This window comes from Dryas octopetala, chromosome 3 (assembly GCF_963921425.1).
Source record: "Dryas octopetala chromosome 3, drDryOcto1.1, whole genome shotgun sequence".
NCBI lineage: Eukaryota > Viridiplantae > Streptophyta > Magnoliopsida > Rosales > Rosaceae > Dryas > Dryas octopetala.
The window spans coordinates 25215237-25234453 of NC_141368.1; the positions used below are offsets into that span (position 1 = coordinate 25215237).

At 36.9% G+C, this 19217-nt stretch overlaps 1 protein-coding gene across 1 annotated transcript; it reads right to left on the minus strand.

Moving 5' to 3' along the window:
• Positions 1-2224: 2224 nt before the first annotated feature.
• EMB2765 (P-loop containing nucleoside triphosphate hydrolases superfamily protein) lies at positions 2225-17063 on the minus strand. Its single transcript, XM_086234662.1, has 14 exons — positions 16348-17063; positions 16139-16228; positions 15042-15104; positions 14326-14412; positions 14070-14222; positions 13786-13940; positions 13048-13282; positions 12801-12911; positions 10531-11589; positions 10142-10405; positions 6834-7019; positions 5576-6730; positions 4785-5123; positions 2225-2927 (listed from the first exon to the last, which is right to left on the minus strand). Exons 1-14 carry the CDS (start codon positions 16768-16770, stop codon positions 2601-2603), a joined length of 4647 nt encoding a protein of 1548 aa, XP_086090788.1. The 5' UTR covers positions 16771-17063; the 3' UTR covers positions 2225-2600.
• Between the last annotated feature and the right edge of the window lie 2154 nt (positions 17064-19217).

Below are 19217 nucleotides of genomic sequence, written 5' to 3' on the forward strand. Positions count from 1 at the left end.
CTGCTCGAAGCAGTGCCGCCACAGGTTGATGATTTTTCTCTTTTGGGCAGACTGGTTGAGGACATTATTTAATTTTCTTATTTCTTCTCATAGGGGTCTCCCCTTTACTTATATTCCACGAGTTTCAGATTCCATCCTCTGGCATTATGAGCCTCCTTTGCTCAGTCAAGATGCTCTTCTAGATGATTTATGTAATTCTTCTTGAACTTAATAAAATTCCGTTTCATTTCGAAAAAAAAAAAAAAAAAAAACTTTTTTACCAATTCTTTTACCAACTTATGTGGCATGTTTTGACTTGGCTAACACATTTTAGAAAAACCAAATTAAGAAAATAAGAATGAAAAAGAAAATGCATGTTGAGCTTTATTAAGAACAACTTGTCTCTTGTCTAAATATTTAATTTGGAATCGAGGGATTCAGTCCAAAAAAAAAAAGAGAGAATGAACCTGCGGATCGATGCAGGTATTGTGATCTCCAGGCAACCGGGACCTGTTTGAAGGTTTCAAGTATTTTGGAGTTGAGACTGCAAATAGAGGGATTAATGAAAGGATTAGGAAAGCTTAAAAATATGGACCTTAGTGGTTGTGAGGAAAATGAGAACAGATTATTGCATCACCTGATTTCTAAATGGGAAAATGAGAACAGATTATTGCATCACCTGATTTCTCTTCGTAGTTTGATAATTCGTGGCAAGTCTCACTTTGTTTGATTTTACTTCAACAGCTTCACAAATATAACTGCCCAAGTCTAATTTCTTTTCAAGAGCTTGGTTTGCCACCTTCTCTTAAAAAATTAAAGATTGATGGCTGCAATTCTCGTGTATTTTTCAAGATACTATATACCCCCAAATCTAAGAGAATAATATATCCATAAAGATTTCAATCCAGATTATGTCCAATAGTGCATTTAGTCCTTAAATGCTGGAACTAGCTCATTTAAAGGCAGAAATTACAGTAAGTAGGATCCTCATTCTCATTTTATTCTTAAGAAAAATATTCAATAATATATCATTTAGTATGAATATATTAAAGAGAAACATGAAAGGCCTTTTTTCCTTACTGCAGGATGAAATTAAGTGAAGACAAGTGTATATATGCAGCCTACAACATGTTCTCCAAATGTCATTTTCTATCACAGAGCTGACACTCTGTTGTCTTGAAATCCCAAACCCAGTCAATCCTTCTTTTCTGCAATCTATTTGTTCACATCTTGCACATTGAGTCCATTTCTTATGTCCTTGTCATCATCAAAGCATTAGAACTTATTATGGTAAAGGATTTGATAAGCTTGAACCAGCCTTACTTTTTATTTTTTACGTACTGATTGAACTTTACCCAACCAAGAAAATATATTAACTCTCAGAAATCATAAATAACTCAATTGCATCCAATTAGTAAAAGGATCAAAAAATTATGGGATAAATCTCATGAAAGAGACCGTCCTCTTTCACACAACAGCCCAGCTTTATGGCCCATTTAGCACTGTTTTTAGAACTGCCCGAGCGCTTTTAAGAATTAATGCGGTTGGCAAAACATTTCACACAAATTTCAAACCAATTGTACGACATTACCAACAACTTGCATATAAAACTAGCAGCTGATTAGTCATAGTCTCATAGATGAAGAGAAAAAATTAAAATGAAATTTATAAAAAAAAAAAAAAAAAACAAAAAGAAATTCTCATATAACAATTAACACCTTGAAACCGGGATGAAGAAGAAAGATATTAAAAAGACAAAAAAACACACCTTAATGTCAGAGAGCGAGGCCAACAGACATGAGAAAGAATATATTTACGTCATTAATATCGGGCTTGAGAAAGGATAAACAAGAAAATTAACCATGATTTTGTAAATGACTTTGTAGTGAGTTTAATGATTTTTTATTTTTCTCTGCTAAAGCGTAGTGCTGAATGTAAGAAATTAGCAAGGTCATCAATTTGAGTCCCAACACTCGATATCTCGACAAGTCTGGTATAACACTATGGAACTTCTCTCAGGTCATTGCTAGCCTGACCAAGAAAAATTAAAAAGGTCAAGGCATAGAGAGCACATGATCCAACAGCAAGTTCTCAAAATGTATTTGAGACTTGAGAGCCCCTGGTAAATAACCTATAATCATGCAAGGAACTTGTGCAAGTTCATTCCCACTCTTTCATTTTAATTCATTTGTACGCTAATAATAGATTGACATCAAAGATACAGGCATGTGCTTGCTACAAAAAGGAGCTCAATATAAGTAGATTTTTCACCTAAAATCAATTCTTCAAACAGTTAAGCCATAACACATGTCAAATGTTTTTTTTCGGTACATGAATTTCGCACTGTACAGCAAAACATGCTCTCTCAATTTCTCAATCTCGAATGCACATCTTCTTCATCCCAAAAGAAGCATCACACAGAGCTCAAGAATGACCATGTGGCGTGTCAAGACATTAGGCCTCTTAATTAGTTCTTGCTCCCAAGCTTTACCTAAGCAGGCTCACTAGCTACGTACCTAAGCAGCATAATCTGTACTTGTATCGAGGCTTTGGGTGATTGGCATCCATCGACTGAAGGGACTGGGCAGACTCAAATCTTCCTGAGACCACTGTTAAGCAGACTAGTCTCCCAATTTCATTTCGTCAGAATTGCTTTCAGGTGGCACATTTACATCATTCAGACTAGCTTCCATATCTGTATCCCCATTTGAATGATTCTCGAATGACGATTCCACCTTTTGACCATTTGCAAGTACATCCATTTTTGTGTCTTCTTCCAAATTGCTTCCATCCCTTGTATCCTCTGGTGCCCCATCAGCAGATACAGGTATATCTGCATCCATGGGATGGTGCCCAGACGTTGAATTTTGCTGACTTGTTTGCTCCTCCAATGCATCCATGGATGGTGCTACTCGACCTGAATAAGCCACGTACTGATGAAACTTTACCTGACAAAGAGAAGATATTAACTTTCAGGAATCATAAATTACACAATTGCATCCAATAAGTAAAATTGAGGGACAAGTCTCATGCAAGAGACGGTCCTAATCCACCCAAGAGACCCAGCTTTAGCTTTCAGTCTACTGATTGCAGATTCACAAATAACACGTCAGTGGCAGTCAAATTTAATGAAATTAATTAGAATAGAATAACCAATAGCACATCCAGTTTTTAAAATTAAAACGATTACAGAGTTAATTGAAGGCAGATTTAACATTTAATAATTTATTTTGAAGGGGGAATGTAATTTAAGGGCATAAGAGATTGGAGATGACCCCCATGTCCATCTCACTAACATTATCCTAGGTGGCGAACTCACTCACTCAAAGAAAATAATAGATATTGCATGGGATCATAATCATGGATGCTATACTTAATTACTTACAGTTTGTTCAGACTTTGTATCAGTTAAACCTAAATACATTGTCGTGCATGCAGGTGAGACCACTTTCTCCCTGAACAAACATATAAAAGAGATGAAAATAGAAAAGACTTGATAAACCCAGGACATCAATTCCAAGAACAGGACCACATGTCTGTCCATCTTAAGATAGGAAAAGGGATAGTTTTTTTTTTTTTACTTTTGGTTTTTTTTTTTTCACATTTGGTCCCTAAACTTTGACATGTATCTCAATTTAGTACCTGAATTCTAATATGTCCCTCTAGTCCCAAATTAAGTGTTTATATCTAATAAGGACAAAATTAGACTTCCGTTAGATATTGCCAGTTGAGTTCTATGCATCTTATTGTTAGGAAATTCAGGTTAACTTCCCAAATTCCCTAGCCCAAAATCAAACAAAAGAATGAAGCCATCTTAATTAAACTCCTAAGCTTAACCAAGAAACCAAAATATTTCTGTGGTCCGCCCAAGCAACCAAAATAGCCTCTTCAACACTCTTGTATTCTCTCTCCGCTCAACCCAATTCCCAATAAAGAATTCTGTAATACTCAAGCTTGCAAAATCCTAAACTCTAAATTCACTAAAAGGGTCACTCTAAATTCTCTCTCAATTTGTGTGTAGTAACTAAAGCTCTAAAGGCTATCAAGATGTCTAGGTTATATTAGGAAAAGGCACATAGACCTAGGTGTACTAGGAAAAGGAAACCAAATCCAACTTTAACAAGGAAACACATTCAAGATAAGTTACCAAAAAAAAAAATCCTTCTCTTTTAACAGAGGCACACACCCAACAATCTCCACCTCAACGAAGAATAAATATGAACCAGGATACTCACAAGAAATTTCAAACGGAAGTTTGGTTTTCTCCTATAAGACACAAAATTAATTTAGCAAATGAACTGGGACAAATTAGAATTCAGGTGTAATTGAGACTCAAGTCCAAGTTTAGGGACAAAAAGTGAAAGAAAAAAAAAACAAAAAAAGGAAAAACAATACCTTTCCTTTTTATAGGAACCCATGAATTTTATTAAGAATGTCCGAAAAGTGCGGAGACAAGCATCCATCAGTGGACCTAAAGTCCACTAACATAACAGAACGATAAAGAATAAAATCTCCAAAGCGAAATTCAATTATTCTTCCAACAACAAGAGATACGAAAATGGATAAATGTTTAATGAAAATAGACATGATAGAAAAAGCCAAAAAAGGAATGTGAATCCAACAACTTCAGCACGTTAATATTAATACTATACACACACACACACACCCAGACACCTACAGAAATATAATTGTTTTTATTTTTAATATTGACATGTATTGATGCTCTCACTAACTGCTCCAGATTAAGGAATAAAAAATGCACGGAAAAGGACAAAAACAGAATATGTCACCACAGGAAGACATACCTCATATAGCTGTTGGTAGATACTGATCATCTCATCAACACTGCTTACAAGATGGATAGGACCAGTTTCTTCAACACTGCGTTCTGTGTATGATGCAACCTCTCCCAGATTGAGAGCAAGGTGGTCAGGTCTCTGAAGTAGAAGTTGGAATGTAGGCTGAAGTTCGTAGCATTGTTCAAACAAAGAACGCCGGCAAAACACATACAGACCCAGTCGGGCACGAGACATGGCAACAACCAGTCTTCTAACATCACGAAGGTGACCCACAAAGCGAGTACGGACAAGAGAGAGCAATATAAAATCATTTTGCTGACCTTGAAATTTATCAACTGTTGTAACCTGATCACAAGACACAATGAAAACATTATTTTACCAATGAGATCACAAGCATGATAAGTAATAAAGTAATGTGATCACAAAGCATAAATTCGCATAATGTTAGCGGAGTGAAGGCGTAAGAATGCATGAAACACTATTGACATAGCACGTCATAGAGCACAAAATGCATCAGGGATCGGCGATGCCATTATATAGAAACCTGCCAGGTTCTGCACCTTTTGTTCTGAGGGGATCAAAGAGAACTAAGCTAACCTACGCAGCCGCCAATTTTCTGACAAACCTTTTCAATTTCACACATGGACGGTTAGATTCATATGTGTTTTAACATCTAATCTCATATTTCTTTGGCATGCCTAATATTTAATTTGATACGTTGACATCCTAACCCATTATAGAGGTCAAACAAATGGCTGTGTAGATTATAAAGAGAAAGTGGTGATCTTATAACTTACCTTGCTAGGAGGGCCTATGAAGTCATATGGAGCACATCGTCTGTTGATGACATCACGGATTAACAGCTTCTGACCATTGTAAGTGGTCAATATGGAGATCTTATTTGCAGGGTACCCAAGTAGACGCATATAGATGTAGACACTGACAACGTATTCGGCTTCTCCCTCATTTTGGTAGAACCAAGGTGAAGGGGCAGACTCACCTCTCTCATGGTAATCTGGCACATCCACCAATTGATATTCATAGGAGAATCCAGCATTTGCTCTATGGAAAATGGCATCCTCCTTTACATAAGGAAGGTCTCCCAGATCTCTGTACCTCCAGTTGTACAGTTTCGCTATACTTGGCCTGGCTCTACCCTGGGCATTAAGTTCAATATAAGGAATGCCCAAACGAACAAACCTTGTAAAAAGACTTTGGTCCATGTGGCTGTACTTTTGGAATGCCATATTCTTGACAACAGGAGGCAATTGGTGATGATCACCAATCAGGATGCAACGTTTAAGCCTTGCATAACCATCTTCCTGCCTCTGGAGCAACATTGGAATGAAAGTTTCAATCTCCAAAATCTGAGCACTTTCTTCCATCAGCAAGTTGTCATACTTGAAACCTAACTGAAGAAAATCCTTCCTCTTTAGAGCTGCATGAGTGCACGTCATGGCAACTATCTTTGCCTGCTTGGTCATCAAGTAATTTGCTCGATCAGCTGTAGACTTCAGCAATTCAAATGCCCTACACTCTTCAAGCTCTTGAAACATAGTCTTCATATGACGAAAGCAACCCTTAGCTGCTCGCATATCTTTCTCGAATGACTCACCAGTAAAAACTGGTTTCGGTGTGTTAGAGAAGAACTCTTTGAAGGGAAAACGATCTTTAACAAATGATGGTTTATCTTTATTCTCCGCACAAGCAGCCAGGAACAGCTCCCAGCGCGAGTATACATGAAGCAACCAAAAGTAGCCAGCAGTTTCACAGGTATAACCTACATCCTCAGGCAATTGGAGAGATCTTGCCAGCCTTTCCACTTCACTAAGCAACTCTAAGCGCCGCACAAGCATAGCATTGACACGGCCTTGCCGACTGAAGTCAAGATCAGTTGCTAGTTCTTGCTCTCCTTGCCCAAGTCGAAGAAGATAGCGTGCAGGTACATCCCTCTGAAATAACAAATAGGGAAAAATCAAAAAATTATGCCAACTTAAGTACAAGCTTATCCTCAGAATTTGAACTCTCCTAAATGATTAGTTTAAAAATTTCAACCTGCATTATCTTCTCAAAAAGGTCATTCAGAGCCTGGTTTGAATGGGTGATTATCAATGTTCTCTGAGATGGGCAATTATGATAAAGAACATTCAGAATTTGTACGGCTGTATCGGTCTTTCCCGTACCAGGTGGACCAACAACCATTGTTAGTCCTGGCTGAATACCTGAGATGATTGCTCCAACCTACACAACAATGAATGTTAGAAATTCTTAAAACACGGATTAAATAACACAAAGGTCGGTTTCTAATTCAAAGTTTGTTACTTTCACAGCCCATGATAGTTTCACAAGTAACTAAAAGAATTAACTAGTAATCTTTGCAAAACAAAACATGTTGAAAAAGCTATCTAAAAATAACAGAATCTACAAATTCCTATTTTGTATTACAATCATATATTGTATTAGATACTTCTCAGAGAACTAGAACTTATAGAAAGAGGGTAAATAAAATAAAAAATAAAATAAAAACTCCTACATCCCAATAATGTGGTCTCATGTGCAAAATCTTGCTAATGTAATCTATTTTATTATTGGTTTTTTAGACACCAATGCTCTTACCTCAATTTTATTTTTAAAATAAGACTTTTAAGTTGCAAGTTTTAAAAAGACAAAATTACTGAATTCGCATTTGACATTGACAAGATATGCCTTGTTGATATAGTGGCCTGCTATGTGCTACAAGCCTACAAATTCTACAAAGACTGGGTAGTGTGTTATAGCGTATTAACAATTGGAGGCATAAGTGTCCCCGGAAGAAATTATTTTAGTTAACAGAGCTATTCAACTGTGTTTTGGTATATAATAACCACATTAAATTATAAACAAATTGTACTAAACAGATATATTGAGAAGCCATGCTTATTCATTGGAAAATTTGCATACTCAATGTATTCTTATGGACTAAAGATTATTTTGAAAAACAAAAAGGAATATATTAAAAGTAACAAGAAAAAAGAGAAAAGTAATTGGATGAAGTATGTGGAAGCTTAATAAACAAGTAAGCTCTAAGGAATGAACTTTGATACACCCTCCATATAAAGCTTGTTTGTAAGGTACTCAACGGCCCCATCTTTCAAGCTTATTCACAAGTTTGTGAGCTAGTTAAGGGACTGAAGCCACATCTTATTCAAGCTCGGCTAGTTCATTAAATGATCTGAAAATTAGGCTCGTGTTTGATAATTTACTAAATAAACAAACAAACAAGCTTTTTAATGAGCCAAGCTTCAGGATGCTTGTGAAGAGCTTGGTTCATCTGCAGCTCTTGATACTAATTAGAAGTAGAGCATGATTAACTGTCATATTCACCATCAATCTAAATATAAACATAATTACCAAATGGCATTACAACCACCTTTTGGCATAGTAAGAACTTAAGCAATTACGGAGAGATGTACGTTAAATTAGGGGTGGGTTCGGTCCGATTACCGAACCAAGAAGCCCAAACCGGCAACCGACCAGACCCCCTTCGGATGACCCTTTTCGTTACCTAGACCAGAACCGAAATGCCGGTAAACCGGCACTCGGTCGGACCGGCATTTTCGGTCAGCTTGGCTCGGTATAGGCCTTGACCGGCTTGAGTTAAGAGAGAGAGAGAGAGAGAGAGAGAGAGAGAGAGAGAGAGGGAGAAGAGCAAGGGAAATAGAGAGAAGCCGCGCGTCAGAGGTCGAACTGGGCGGCTTCAATTCGCCGCCTTGGGGAGTTGTCGGCGTGAGGGAAAGGCACCAAAAGGACCGGCTCGACGAGAGAAATGAGTTTTGGGTGGTGGGAAGTCGTTAAGCCGTCGGAGCACAGAGATCGCCGGCAAAGGGCTCGGCTCTGCCCCAGCTCGGGTCGCCGCGATCCTTGCTTTTCTAGAAAATCAAAACATATGGGCAAAGAGAGGAGGGAGAGGCGAGCATTTCGGAGGTTGTCTCGCCTCCATCAGCCGCCGGACGACAGTGATATCGCCGATCAAAGGCACGGCGAGAGAGGGAGCGTGAAGTCGGGGAGAGAGAAAGGGAAAGTGAGAGAAATGGGGAGTGTTGGCAGGACGGAAAGAGAAGAGAAGATTAAAAAATAAAAATAAAATTTTTTAAAAATCCATTAAAAATTTAGACATTAGGGTATTTTGAGGTTTGGACTTTCGGATTTAAGGTTTGGACTTTGGGATTTGAAGTTTTTACTTTGTATTACATATGTTTTATAATTTATATAAAACATATTTTATATAATACATTTCTATACCCTAAATATTTGTATAAACTATAGTTATTAGTTATAGACTATTATCATATTATACCATACTAAACATTTCTATAGACTATAGTTATTAGTGATATACCAACTATAAATTATTGAATTATTATCAATTATAGTCTTAGGGTATATGGTATATCGGTATAGGATATAATAAGCCTTATAATGTATAGGATTTAACATTTTTAAAATACACAATAGGGTTTAGGGTTTAGGGTTTAGGGTATGGGATATAGGAATAAGATATAGAGTTTAATATTTAGTTTATAGTTGTATGGTATAAATTGTTTAGAATATGGTATAATATTAGTTTAGGGTATTTTTAATTAGTTTTTATATAGAAATGTATTATATAAATTAAAAAACATATAAATTATTAATTATAGGGTTTAGGGTTTATAAATTTGTATACCTTTTATATAAATTATAGAAATGTATATAAATGTATTATAGAAAGGTATTTTAGGGTATAGAAATGTATAAAAATGTAATATTTAAATTAAATGTTATATATATTCGGTTCGGTTTGGTAAACAAGCGGTTCTAGGATTTGAGAACCGGAACTGGAACCGAACATACCGGCTCGGTTGGCAAACTGATATCTCGGTACGGTTATTCTCGGCATCGGTTGGAGCGGTTTCGGGTATGGTCTCGGTTTTTCGGCCAAACCAACCCAGCCCTACGTTAAATAGGCTAACTTGACAATCATTTAGTTGACAAGGAAAATGGATAACCTTGCACATCCTACTCCAACATTGATGAACCTAAAATACCTTCCATAAATTGTGACTACAAAGCACAGGTTTTGGAAAGCTTAAGAAATACACACACACACATATACACTTGTATTAGTGAGCCAGTCCTCAATAATTGGTACAAGGCAGTTATAAGTAGAACCAACCCAAATCAAAAAATGAATAGATAAGAGTTTGGCCTGAACTTGAATCCCCGACCGTCAAAGATATTGCAACACAAGAAAATAGATCATACTTAAGCATGAAAATTAGCATCACAAATAAAACTGGCCATACATAAGCATAAAAATCCCATGTCAAAAGAAGGAATAATACCTGTGTGGGTGTAAATCTAACTGAGTTCTGCCTTGGCTGATCTTGGGGATAAGGACCTGGGTCAGGAGGGGTGTATGCCTCAACAACAATTTTTTCTTTCTCACTATCAGAATTATCCATGCGAACGTCACTCAAAGAATCAACAGTAGATTTCTTATTTCCTGGAAGAGCATTAGTGCTGCTTTTGATCGTCTTGGGAAGCCTTAATCGAAAAGGGGGCCTTGGATCCAAGTTTTCTGTACCATCTGGACTAATAAAACAAACCTAAACAGAGAACATGAAAACAAGAAAGTCTTTAGTCAAATTACTCTCTAGGATACTAAAACCTGTTAAACAAACAAACAAAAAGTTTCACTAACATCAGAAATTAAGGCAATATATCAGCAAACCTGATCATTTGGAAAACACTCTTTTAAATGTTCAGCATCAAGGAAAGTATCTTTGAAATCTACAGTTCCCAAAAGATCTGGCATATTAGTCCATTGAGCAGCAGAAGGATTACCATACCCCAGAAATATGTTGTGCAACCAGTCAGGAACAATACAATATTCATTCATAAGATCTCTGATGGATTCTAAAATTGCTTTGAAATTATTTTCCTTCGGCTTTCTCCTCATTAATATATTGAATGCCCCATAAACATCTTCAGCGCCTTTCGCAGCAATGTTGCTGACATCCATGTGATATTGTGCTGTGTCTAAAGCAACAGTCACAGTTCTCATTTCTCCTTTTGGAGGCTTCCATTCATCCCGTTTAATTTTCCCAGTGAAATCATTCATCAGAGTTCCTTCCTCATCACGAATCTCAATGATTTCACAACCCCGTACGTACTGAAGACCAAGCCTTTGAGGCACACTAGCCTTGGCAGCCTCTTCAGCACTTAGAGGCTCAAAGGAAGGGCGGATAGAAAGTAAAAATAGAACATCGTGCTCTTTAAGAGCGTTCCATTCTGATCTTATTTGTGCTTTATAACTAGAAACGCTAAAAGTGACTTCTGCTGTCACAGCAGCTGGCTTGACTTCTCCGATATTTGGCTGTTTTACCTCACTGATCTTAAATTCTCTGATCGGCACAGCCATCCTTGACCAACCACGAAAAGCAGTTTCTCCTTCATTATTAATGCAGGCAAGAAGATGCGGCACAGCTTCCTGAATATCCTCACGAATCTCATATGTTGATTCAAGACGGAAGAGATTGAAATTTCTGAGGAGATAATCATGCAATGTTAAGAATTGTAAATTGAGTTTTGGAAGAGCCAGACAACCTTCTCCGGAGTAATTAATGCTTGGCACAAGGCTTTCGTCCCACATGATCAGCTCATTTGGATAAAGTGGAAGAGCATTTATGGCTTCCTTTTGAGACTGTTGCTTCTCAAAAAAGGAAACCATGACTTCAATAAGGAAATCAACCCTATGTGACCAAGGATCATCCTTTGAAACCAGTTTCAGCTGCATAATGAGAAAATATCAGCAAAACACAAATTACAATATTCCATAATGATGAGATTCATAACTATAAACGAACATTCGTTCACACCCCAAAGAAACAAGCATGGAGAAAAATAAATGGGAAAGTTGACAGTCCAAAGAAGTAGCATGCAATTAGACAACTCAGAGATAAATGAAAATGAAAAGTGCAACTAATTTGTCCCGGAACAGAAGAAATGCAAACAGACAAGTTTCACTTCAATACTCAACAAACTCCAGTGAAATCAATTACTTAGTTTCTAAAAGTTACACAAAATTAAAGCTTAAAAATCAAACACAATTACAATTCTAAAGCTAGATTCATTATATCAAGTCAGCTCGACTGAGCATTATTTGGTGAAATAGAAGTTATCTACACGAGTGATTTTTCTCCCTCGTTTTAACTGAATTACTTTAGATCCTTAAAATCAATTCTTTCCTCACTTAACAGTATCCAAAGGCCTACCAAAAATGGGCAGAGTTGGTTTCAAGAAACCCATAAGGCTAGGCCTAAAAAAGTTCCTATAAGTTTTAGTTCGGCATGGACTTAAGGCCAACCCACCCCATTTAGGCATTCATTTTTTATTTTTGAAACAATAATAGTGCATGCTGCCCCAGCCGCTCATCTATCTTTCTGAACCTAATGCCATCAACCCTTTATCTCTCTCTCCCTTCCCCTGTTTCTATCTCACTCTCTCTTCCCCTCCCTCAAGTCGCCATCCATCATATCTTTCCCTCTCTCACTCTCTCTTTTTAAGCTTCTCTTGGTAAAAGTGCTCGGATTTTTCTTCAATTCATTAATTGATAATTCCAGGTCTGCTGTTTATGCTCTTCATTCACATCGTCTAAATTTTTATTCTTCACTTGCAAAACATTAACAAAAAAAGGTAAAAATAAAAAGAGGAATGACCAGTATGGCCAGGCTAAGGTTTGGCTGTGGCCCTTAGGGCCAGGCCTGGAAGGCAGTCCCCCCTGTTTTAGTTAACCAGTAATTAACTTGGGACAATAAATTGTTAGTTCTAGTAAGAACCATCATGTATATTACGTTTTCAAAAGAAATTACCACACAAAACTCTAAGAAGAATATTCAGGCTCTATCACTCATTAGCAGAGTAACTATCAGCTCTGGAAAACAAAATAGAGGTTTTGAAACTACAGCAACTAAAACATGCCAATCTATCTGTCATACATACCTTTGAACAAACCAAATCCTTCAATTCTTCAGGAGAAAGTACAGACAATTTCTTAGAGAGATCATTGCGCTTATCAATTGAACCAATGTTAGCCAATGCAAGCTCTCCCAACTGCAAGCACAAAGAGAAAAGAAAGTTCAGAACACTGAAAGTCTAAAACCAATCAATGGAGGAAAACACATTCCTCTAAGAAAGCAGCAACTCCTTCTAAATCAGAGTCTCTTTATATGACTGCTAATATACAGACCTTGGGAATCTTTTTAAAAGCAAGTAGCTGGAAAGATTGGACACGGTCGTAGTGAGATTGGAGCACTTCATCATCCGTCAGTTGTGTCCCAACATGATCATTAATCTCAAATCCTTCATAAAACTGGAGCAAGTCAACCAGTTGTGCAAAGAGTTTCCCCTTCTCATGTCTATACAGAGCACTCAAGTGGCATTTGGCAACAACAGCAACATCAGCAACAAGAGGCCTCAAGTACCTGCAACCACAGTCCACAGCAAGTGAGGAAATAAATGTTATACATAGAGAGCTCCAACTTTCATAACAACAGCACATAACTTCCAATAGGTAGAAATCTCCTTATAAAAAAATAAAATAAAATAAAAAGGATCCAATTAGTGACCTTTTTTATTTCAGAAATGATATGTCTATCCAGAAATTAATAAACCATCTGCATTGCTAACAAAACTAAAAATGAAGCTTGGGCACAAAATCACCTTCAGGAAAACATGAATTTCACACACAATCCTTCCAAAAAAGCTAGACTGAACTAGCAAAAACACCTAGCAGAGTATACCACTATAGAAACGAATACTTATTTTACTTAATAAATCATCTGCATTATTAACATCCTTCTACTATTATACTTATCTCTGAACTATCCAGGAGAAAAATGCAAAAGAAAAACAACAAAGGCACCTATCTGTTCAAACATTAAGTACCAAAAGGGAAAGTGAAAGGACCAAATTTGCAATATAATACCTCCTTGTTGGTAGTTGGCTCAAGAGGTCTATAAGAAATTCCATAAACCTCTCACAGTACAAAACACAAGCATCATCAACAGGATCCAGTCTATTAGCATCAACAAATTGATTATCTTCATCAATACTTGAGGGCAAAACCTTGCAATCAAGTACCTAGAACAAGCAACCAAAAAAAAAAAAAAATCCATAAATTCATTAGTATTGACAATAATAGACCACAACCCATTTTTTGGGGGGGATTGGGGGAGGGTTTTGGTCGGGGGGGTAAGTGCACTACACAACCTCTAGGAATTCTTCGATGAGGTTTCTCAAGAACTGAACTTCAAGTGTAGTTGAAGGGTCAAAAGGCTCTCCACGTTTTGCAGCCTCCTTGGCCTCCCTCTTTATCATCCTTTTCCATTTCCTGATCAAATCTGGGTTAAAACAAAGCTCCATCTACAAATGAAAGAGAGCAAATCATGCAACCAATAAAATCCAGTTAACATAAATTCTGATGACAATGACATCAGATTTTACAAATAGACCATACATATGTTACCTGAAAACGACCATACGACAAACTGTGCCAGGATTGCAAGCTAGCTAACCTGAGAACAGTCTCACTGACTATCTCATCTTCCAAACTCTGTCACAAAAAGTCGGTAGATATACAGATATTAAGTATTTTGCCACTATACCCAGATCATTTAAAAAGAAACATATATTAAGCACTTCGGCACAATACTCAGATCCTTCAAAAGAACTAAGACCTTATTGTTCTGTTATTATTATTGTCGGCCATTGATCTCAGTACACATATGATTCATATAGAAACATTGATGCTGTGTCAAGATAATTTAACCACGTGATGATTCATATAGAAACACTGATTCACAATACTCTCTGGAAGCATAATTCAAAGGAAATTTTCAATAAGAATATATCAAATTTTCAAGACTTCACGGAAGTTCAAAGAGATCAAGGATGCTTCCATGCAATAAGAACCAAAAAGGTTCTGCACATAAAGTATTCCCTCACTTTAATAAACGTTAAAAGGAAAAAAAAAAAAAAAAAACTCATTTAAGTAATAAAGAACATATCGCATGGTTCTGTCCAAAATGATAAAAGAACAGACAGCTGGGTTAAGCACATTATCAACAGCAATCATTAACTAGCATCCAAAGAAACAACTAATGTATTGTTTATAGAGAGCAAGCGTCCAACAATGATATATCGGATAAAAGCATAAAACCAAACATTAGGATGCTACCATACCTGAAAAGCATTAATCATGAAAACTAGATAATTTGTCTTCTCTGCTATACTTAATTCTCTTCCCTGCAACCATATGGCAAACATAACAAAGTCAATATATGTCTAAAACATCTAAAGAAGTCATTTAATATCAAACTTATCTCCTGAATAACCCCCTCCCCAAAAACACAAGAAAAATAATAAATCAGCACACGTGCATAAGAGTTACGGAGAAAAAGCAACTTCATTTATCATATTTGAAATCTCGAACGTTCATCCATCCAAATATAACAAATTAAAAAGGTAACATTGCTACAGCCATGAGATAAATTTTTAAATAGTGAGAAAAGCACCAAATTCTGAAGAGGAAGAATGTGAATTTAAGAAGAAAAACACACAGAGAGAGAGAGAGAGAGAGAGAGATTTTGTAAACTTCACCCAACTATTAAAAACACATAGACAGCAGAAATGCATGACAAAACTATAAGAAAAATAGATACAAGAACAGAAATTGGGGCACTATCATGGGAAGATATCAGCACACACCATAAGCCAACACCACTATTATCAGTTAATTGTGTCTAAGCAAGGAAGAACAGGTAGAGGCATATTCTGAATGGTTTATCCTTGAGAATTGGTAATGACAGAGATATATTTATCTGAGTTTGAGCTGTTTTCGTGTAGACGGGCTCACAGGTGATAAAACAACCAAGGATTGTAACTCTGTATAATGGTTTGGCCCTCATCAGAAATTCTTACATACCAATTTTAATGATAAAAATGTCATCAAATTATAGGCATAAAAGACAGAGCCATGATTAAATTTTCATGACAAGTTCAATACACAAGCTTCACAAAACAGTTTGGCTAGGATGTGTTCACAGGTGTGACTTGGGGGAAAAAATAAGTTAACTTCTATGTAAACAACCCGGGTCCTCAATTATTTAAAAAAAGTGTGGTGCATATATTATCATAAATTATGGAGAAGGAATCACATAAAGCATTGCAAATACAATACTGCACAACAAAGATTATCGTGTAAGCTCCATAGCACCTAATGTAACACTTTAGTAATACTGAGATTCTTGAAACTAAAATGAGCAGTAAAGGGAACAAACCGATTTAAGCCGCAGAACTCGCTCAAGGAATGCTTTAAAGATGTCCTTACGATCGTAAAAGCAGACCCAGGCAGCCACATTCTCTCGAAACTGCAATTCAAACATCAACATAAACAAGTTCAATTTAGTTTTCTTTCCCAACAGTTTCTTGGCAACCAAACAGACCGTAATTTCAAAGACATCAAAACTAGAATTCCAGAACCCAATACCTTCTCATTGACCATGAGAATCATGGACATGACGTGCTCGAACGTTGCCGTCTCGGGATCGAAATTAGGCCACAGGTAGTTCTCCAAATACTGACTGACCTCCAAAATCATCACCCGCTGTAACGGCACGGGCTTTCTCTGACCCTCTTTAACCAACAACTCCGTTTCGTAGATCTCCTTCACCAGCTCCGGTTCGAACGGCTTCTTGGGCTGCGAGGCATCGCCGGCTTTCGACCAATTAGCGGCGGCAATCATGGTGAGCCGGTCCCGCTGAATCTCCGACAATGTTATGGAGCTCGCGAGCGCCGAACCGGGTTTGGCCTCGACCGGCTTGTCTCCGAGCTGGTGGGGTGGCTCGACCGGGTACTCGGCAACATGGTGGCGCTTGAAGTCGTACGCCCCTGTTCCGTACACCTTCGTCATTGCGAATGAGGGAACTGGTGTAGGACCAAATTAGGGTTTTAGAGATTTGGGGTTTTGGAAAGAGATGTGGTTTTGGGGAAATTAGGGTTTAGTGAGTGACAGAGGTTAGGGTTGAATTGGAATATTGAAAGGTTTTTGAATTTTGGCTCTCACTTTCTCAGAGAGAGAGAGAGAGAGCTTAGTAGTAAAGCTCTATGAGTCGATTTTAGTTCAGTCATTCGCCAGAGTCGGTTATCAACTTCTCATTAACCCATTCTTTTCAGTGCTCCGTTTTCCTTTTGTCTTTGCACTCAAACAACAACTCTCACTCTCTTTTCGAGTATGTATAATTCCTTTTTGTTATTATATACTCTACCTCAAATAACAAAACAAATAACTTTTATCCAATATTATAATTTTAGTTAACAGCAAGGGTTTAAATTTCGAAAATTTCGGCGAAATTTCGCCGAAATTTTCGATTTTGGGAGGGGTCGAAATCGAAATCAAGTTTTGTTAAATTTTCGGTATAATTTCGGCGAAATTTTCAAAATTTCGCCGAAATTCTCGAAATTTCACCGAAATTTCGTCGCCGGTGATCTAGTTTTGAAATTTTGGGTTTTTGGAGAGGAGGCTGGGTGCCTGGGTTGGAGAGGAGGCTGGGTTGGAGAGAAAAAGAGGGTTTTGGGAGAAAAATGGGGCGGTGGAGGGGGCGCGGCAGGGGGGAGATCGAGGGACAAGATGAGCGGGGGGTGGCAGGGGGGGCGCGGCAGGGGGGAGATCGGGGGAGAAAGAGGAGGGGCGGCGGCAGGGGGTGGCCGGGGCGCGCGGCAGGAGGGAGATCGAGGGGGCGCGGCAGGGGGGCGCGGCAGGGGAGGCGTGGCAGGGGGAGAAGGTGGTGAGGGTGAGGTGGGTTGGTGATGGATTGGGGAGAGAGAGAGAGAGAGAGAGAGAGAGAGAGAGAGAGAGAGAGAGAGAAGAAAAAACAGTGGGGTTTTGCAGTTTTGCTGGAGCTCGGGGGGAAAGGAAAGGAAAGGGAAGGAAGAAAAGAAAAAGAAGAAAAAAAAAGAAAGGAAAAAAAGAAAAGGAAAAAAAGAAAAAGAAGAAGAAAAAAAGAAAAGAAAAAAAGAAAAAGAAGGAAAGAAAAAGAAGAAGAAAAAAAAAAAAAAAAAGTAAGAAAGAGAAAAAAAATTAAAAGGTCTAGGGTTGATTGGGGTTTGGTGCTTTTGGGCAATTGTAAAGAAAAAAAAATAGTTTGGGTTTTCATTTGGCCTTTTTGGAGTTTTATTTAGTTGTTTTTAAACCCTAAATTTGTAAACTCTAATATATTTTTATATAAAAAATAATTTAAAATACTCTAAAGAGCCTAAATCCTAATATCATATACCATATCCTAGTTTGAGGTTTTTGGGCAATTGAAAAAAAAAATGATTTGAGATTTCGTTTGGCCGTTTTGGGGTTTCGTTTAATTGTTTTTAAACTCTAAACCAATAAACTCTAATACCTTTTTATATAAAAAATAATTAAAAATATCTTAAAGGGTCTAAACCTTAATATCTTATACGATATCTTAAATAATATAGAGTATAGATTATAAAGTATATAGAATTTAGTGTATATATTATAGAGTATAAAAAATATATTTATTTTATTTATTCATTATACTAATTTTATTTCACAGTATTTACCTTCAGCGCGCATTATATTCATCTTATATCACATGAAACTTATTATATAATTTGATTTTTTCAATGTTTTTTATCAATGTAGTAGATAATATGTTAAATAAACATATAGTAAAGTTTCATTCAAAATTTCCGTATTTTGATAGTAATTTCCATCGTTTCCGTTTAATTTCTGTCGAAATTTAAAAATTTTCGAAATTTCCGTCGAAATTTCCTCGAAACCCGAAATTTAATTCCTTGGTTAACACAAACATCCCATCACAAATTGTGTATTCACAAAATAAACTTGAATTCAGACAAAAAAAATATAAAATAAACTTGAATTCAGAAAAATAAATAAATAAATAAACTTGAATTAATTAATTTAGGATGCATGATAGTCATATCATTTATCTTATAATACACTTTTTGAAAATGTAATAATAAGGTCAAATTCATAACAATTAGATTAGTCACTTTAACCTACTTGCCACTCACAACATATCGTTCTCTTCCAAAACAAGGAGTTTTCAACCCTGCTGCTATTTTTATCTCTCTTCTCGAATTCTTTCTGACAATTTTGCACATGGATCTTCTCCTTTCTTCTCGATTTTTCTTCGGCGATTTCACATATTGATCTTCTTCGACTTCGCACATCAATCTTCTTCGATTTCGCGCATTAATCTTCTCAATTTTTCTTCGATGATTTCGCACATCGATCTTCTACGATTTTGGAGTTCGATCTTCTTCAATTTTGTGATTCAATCGTGTTCTTCATCAATCGTTGAGTTTTAAGGTATGTTTGGC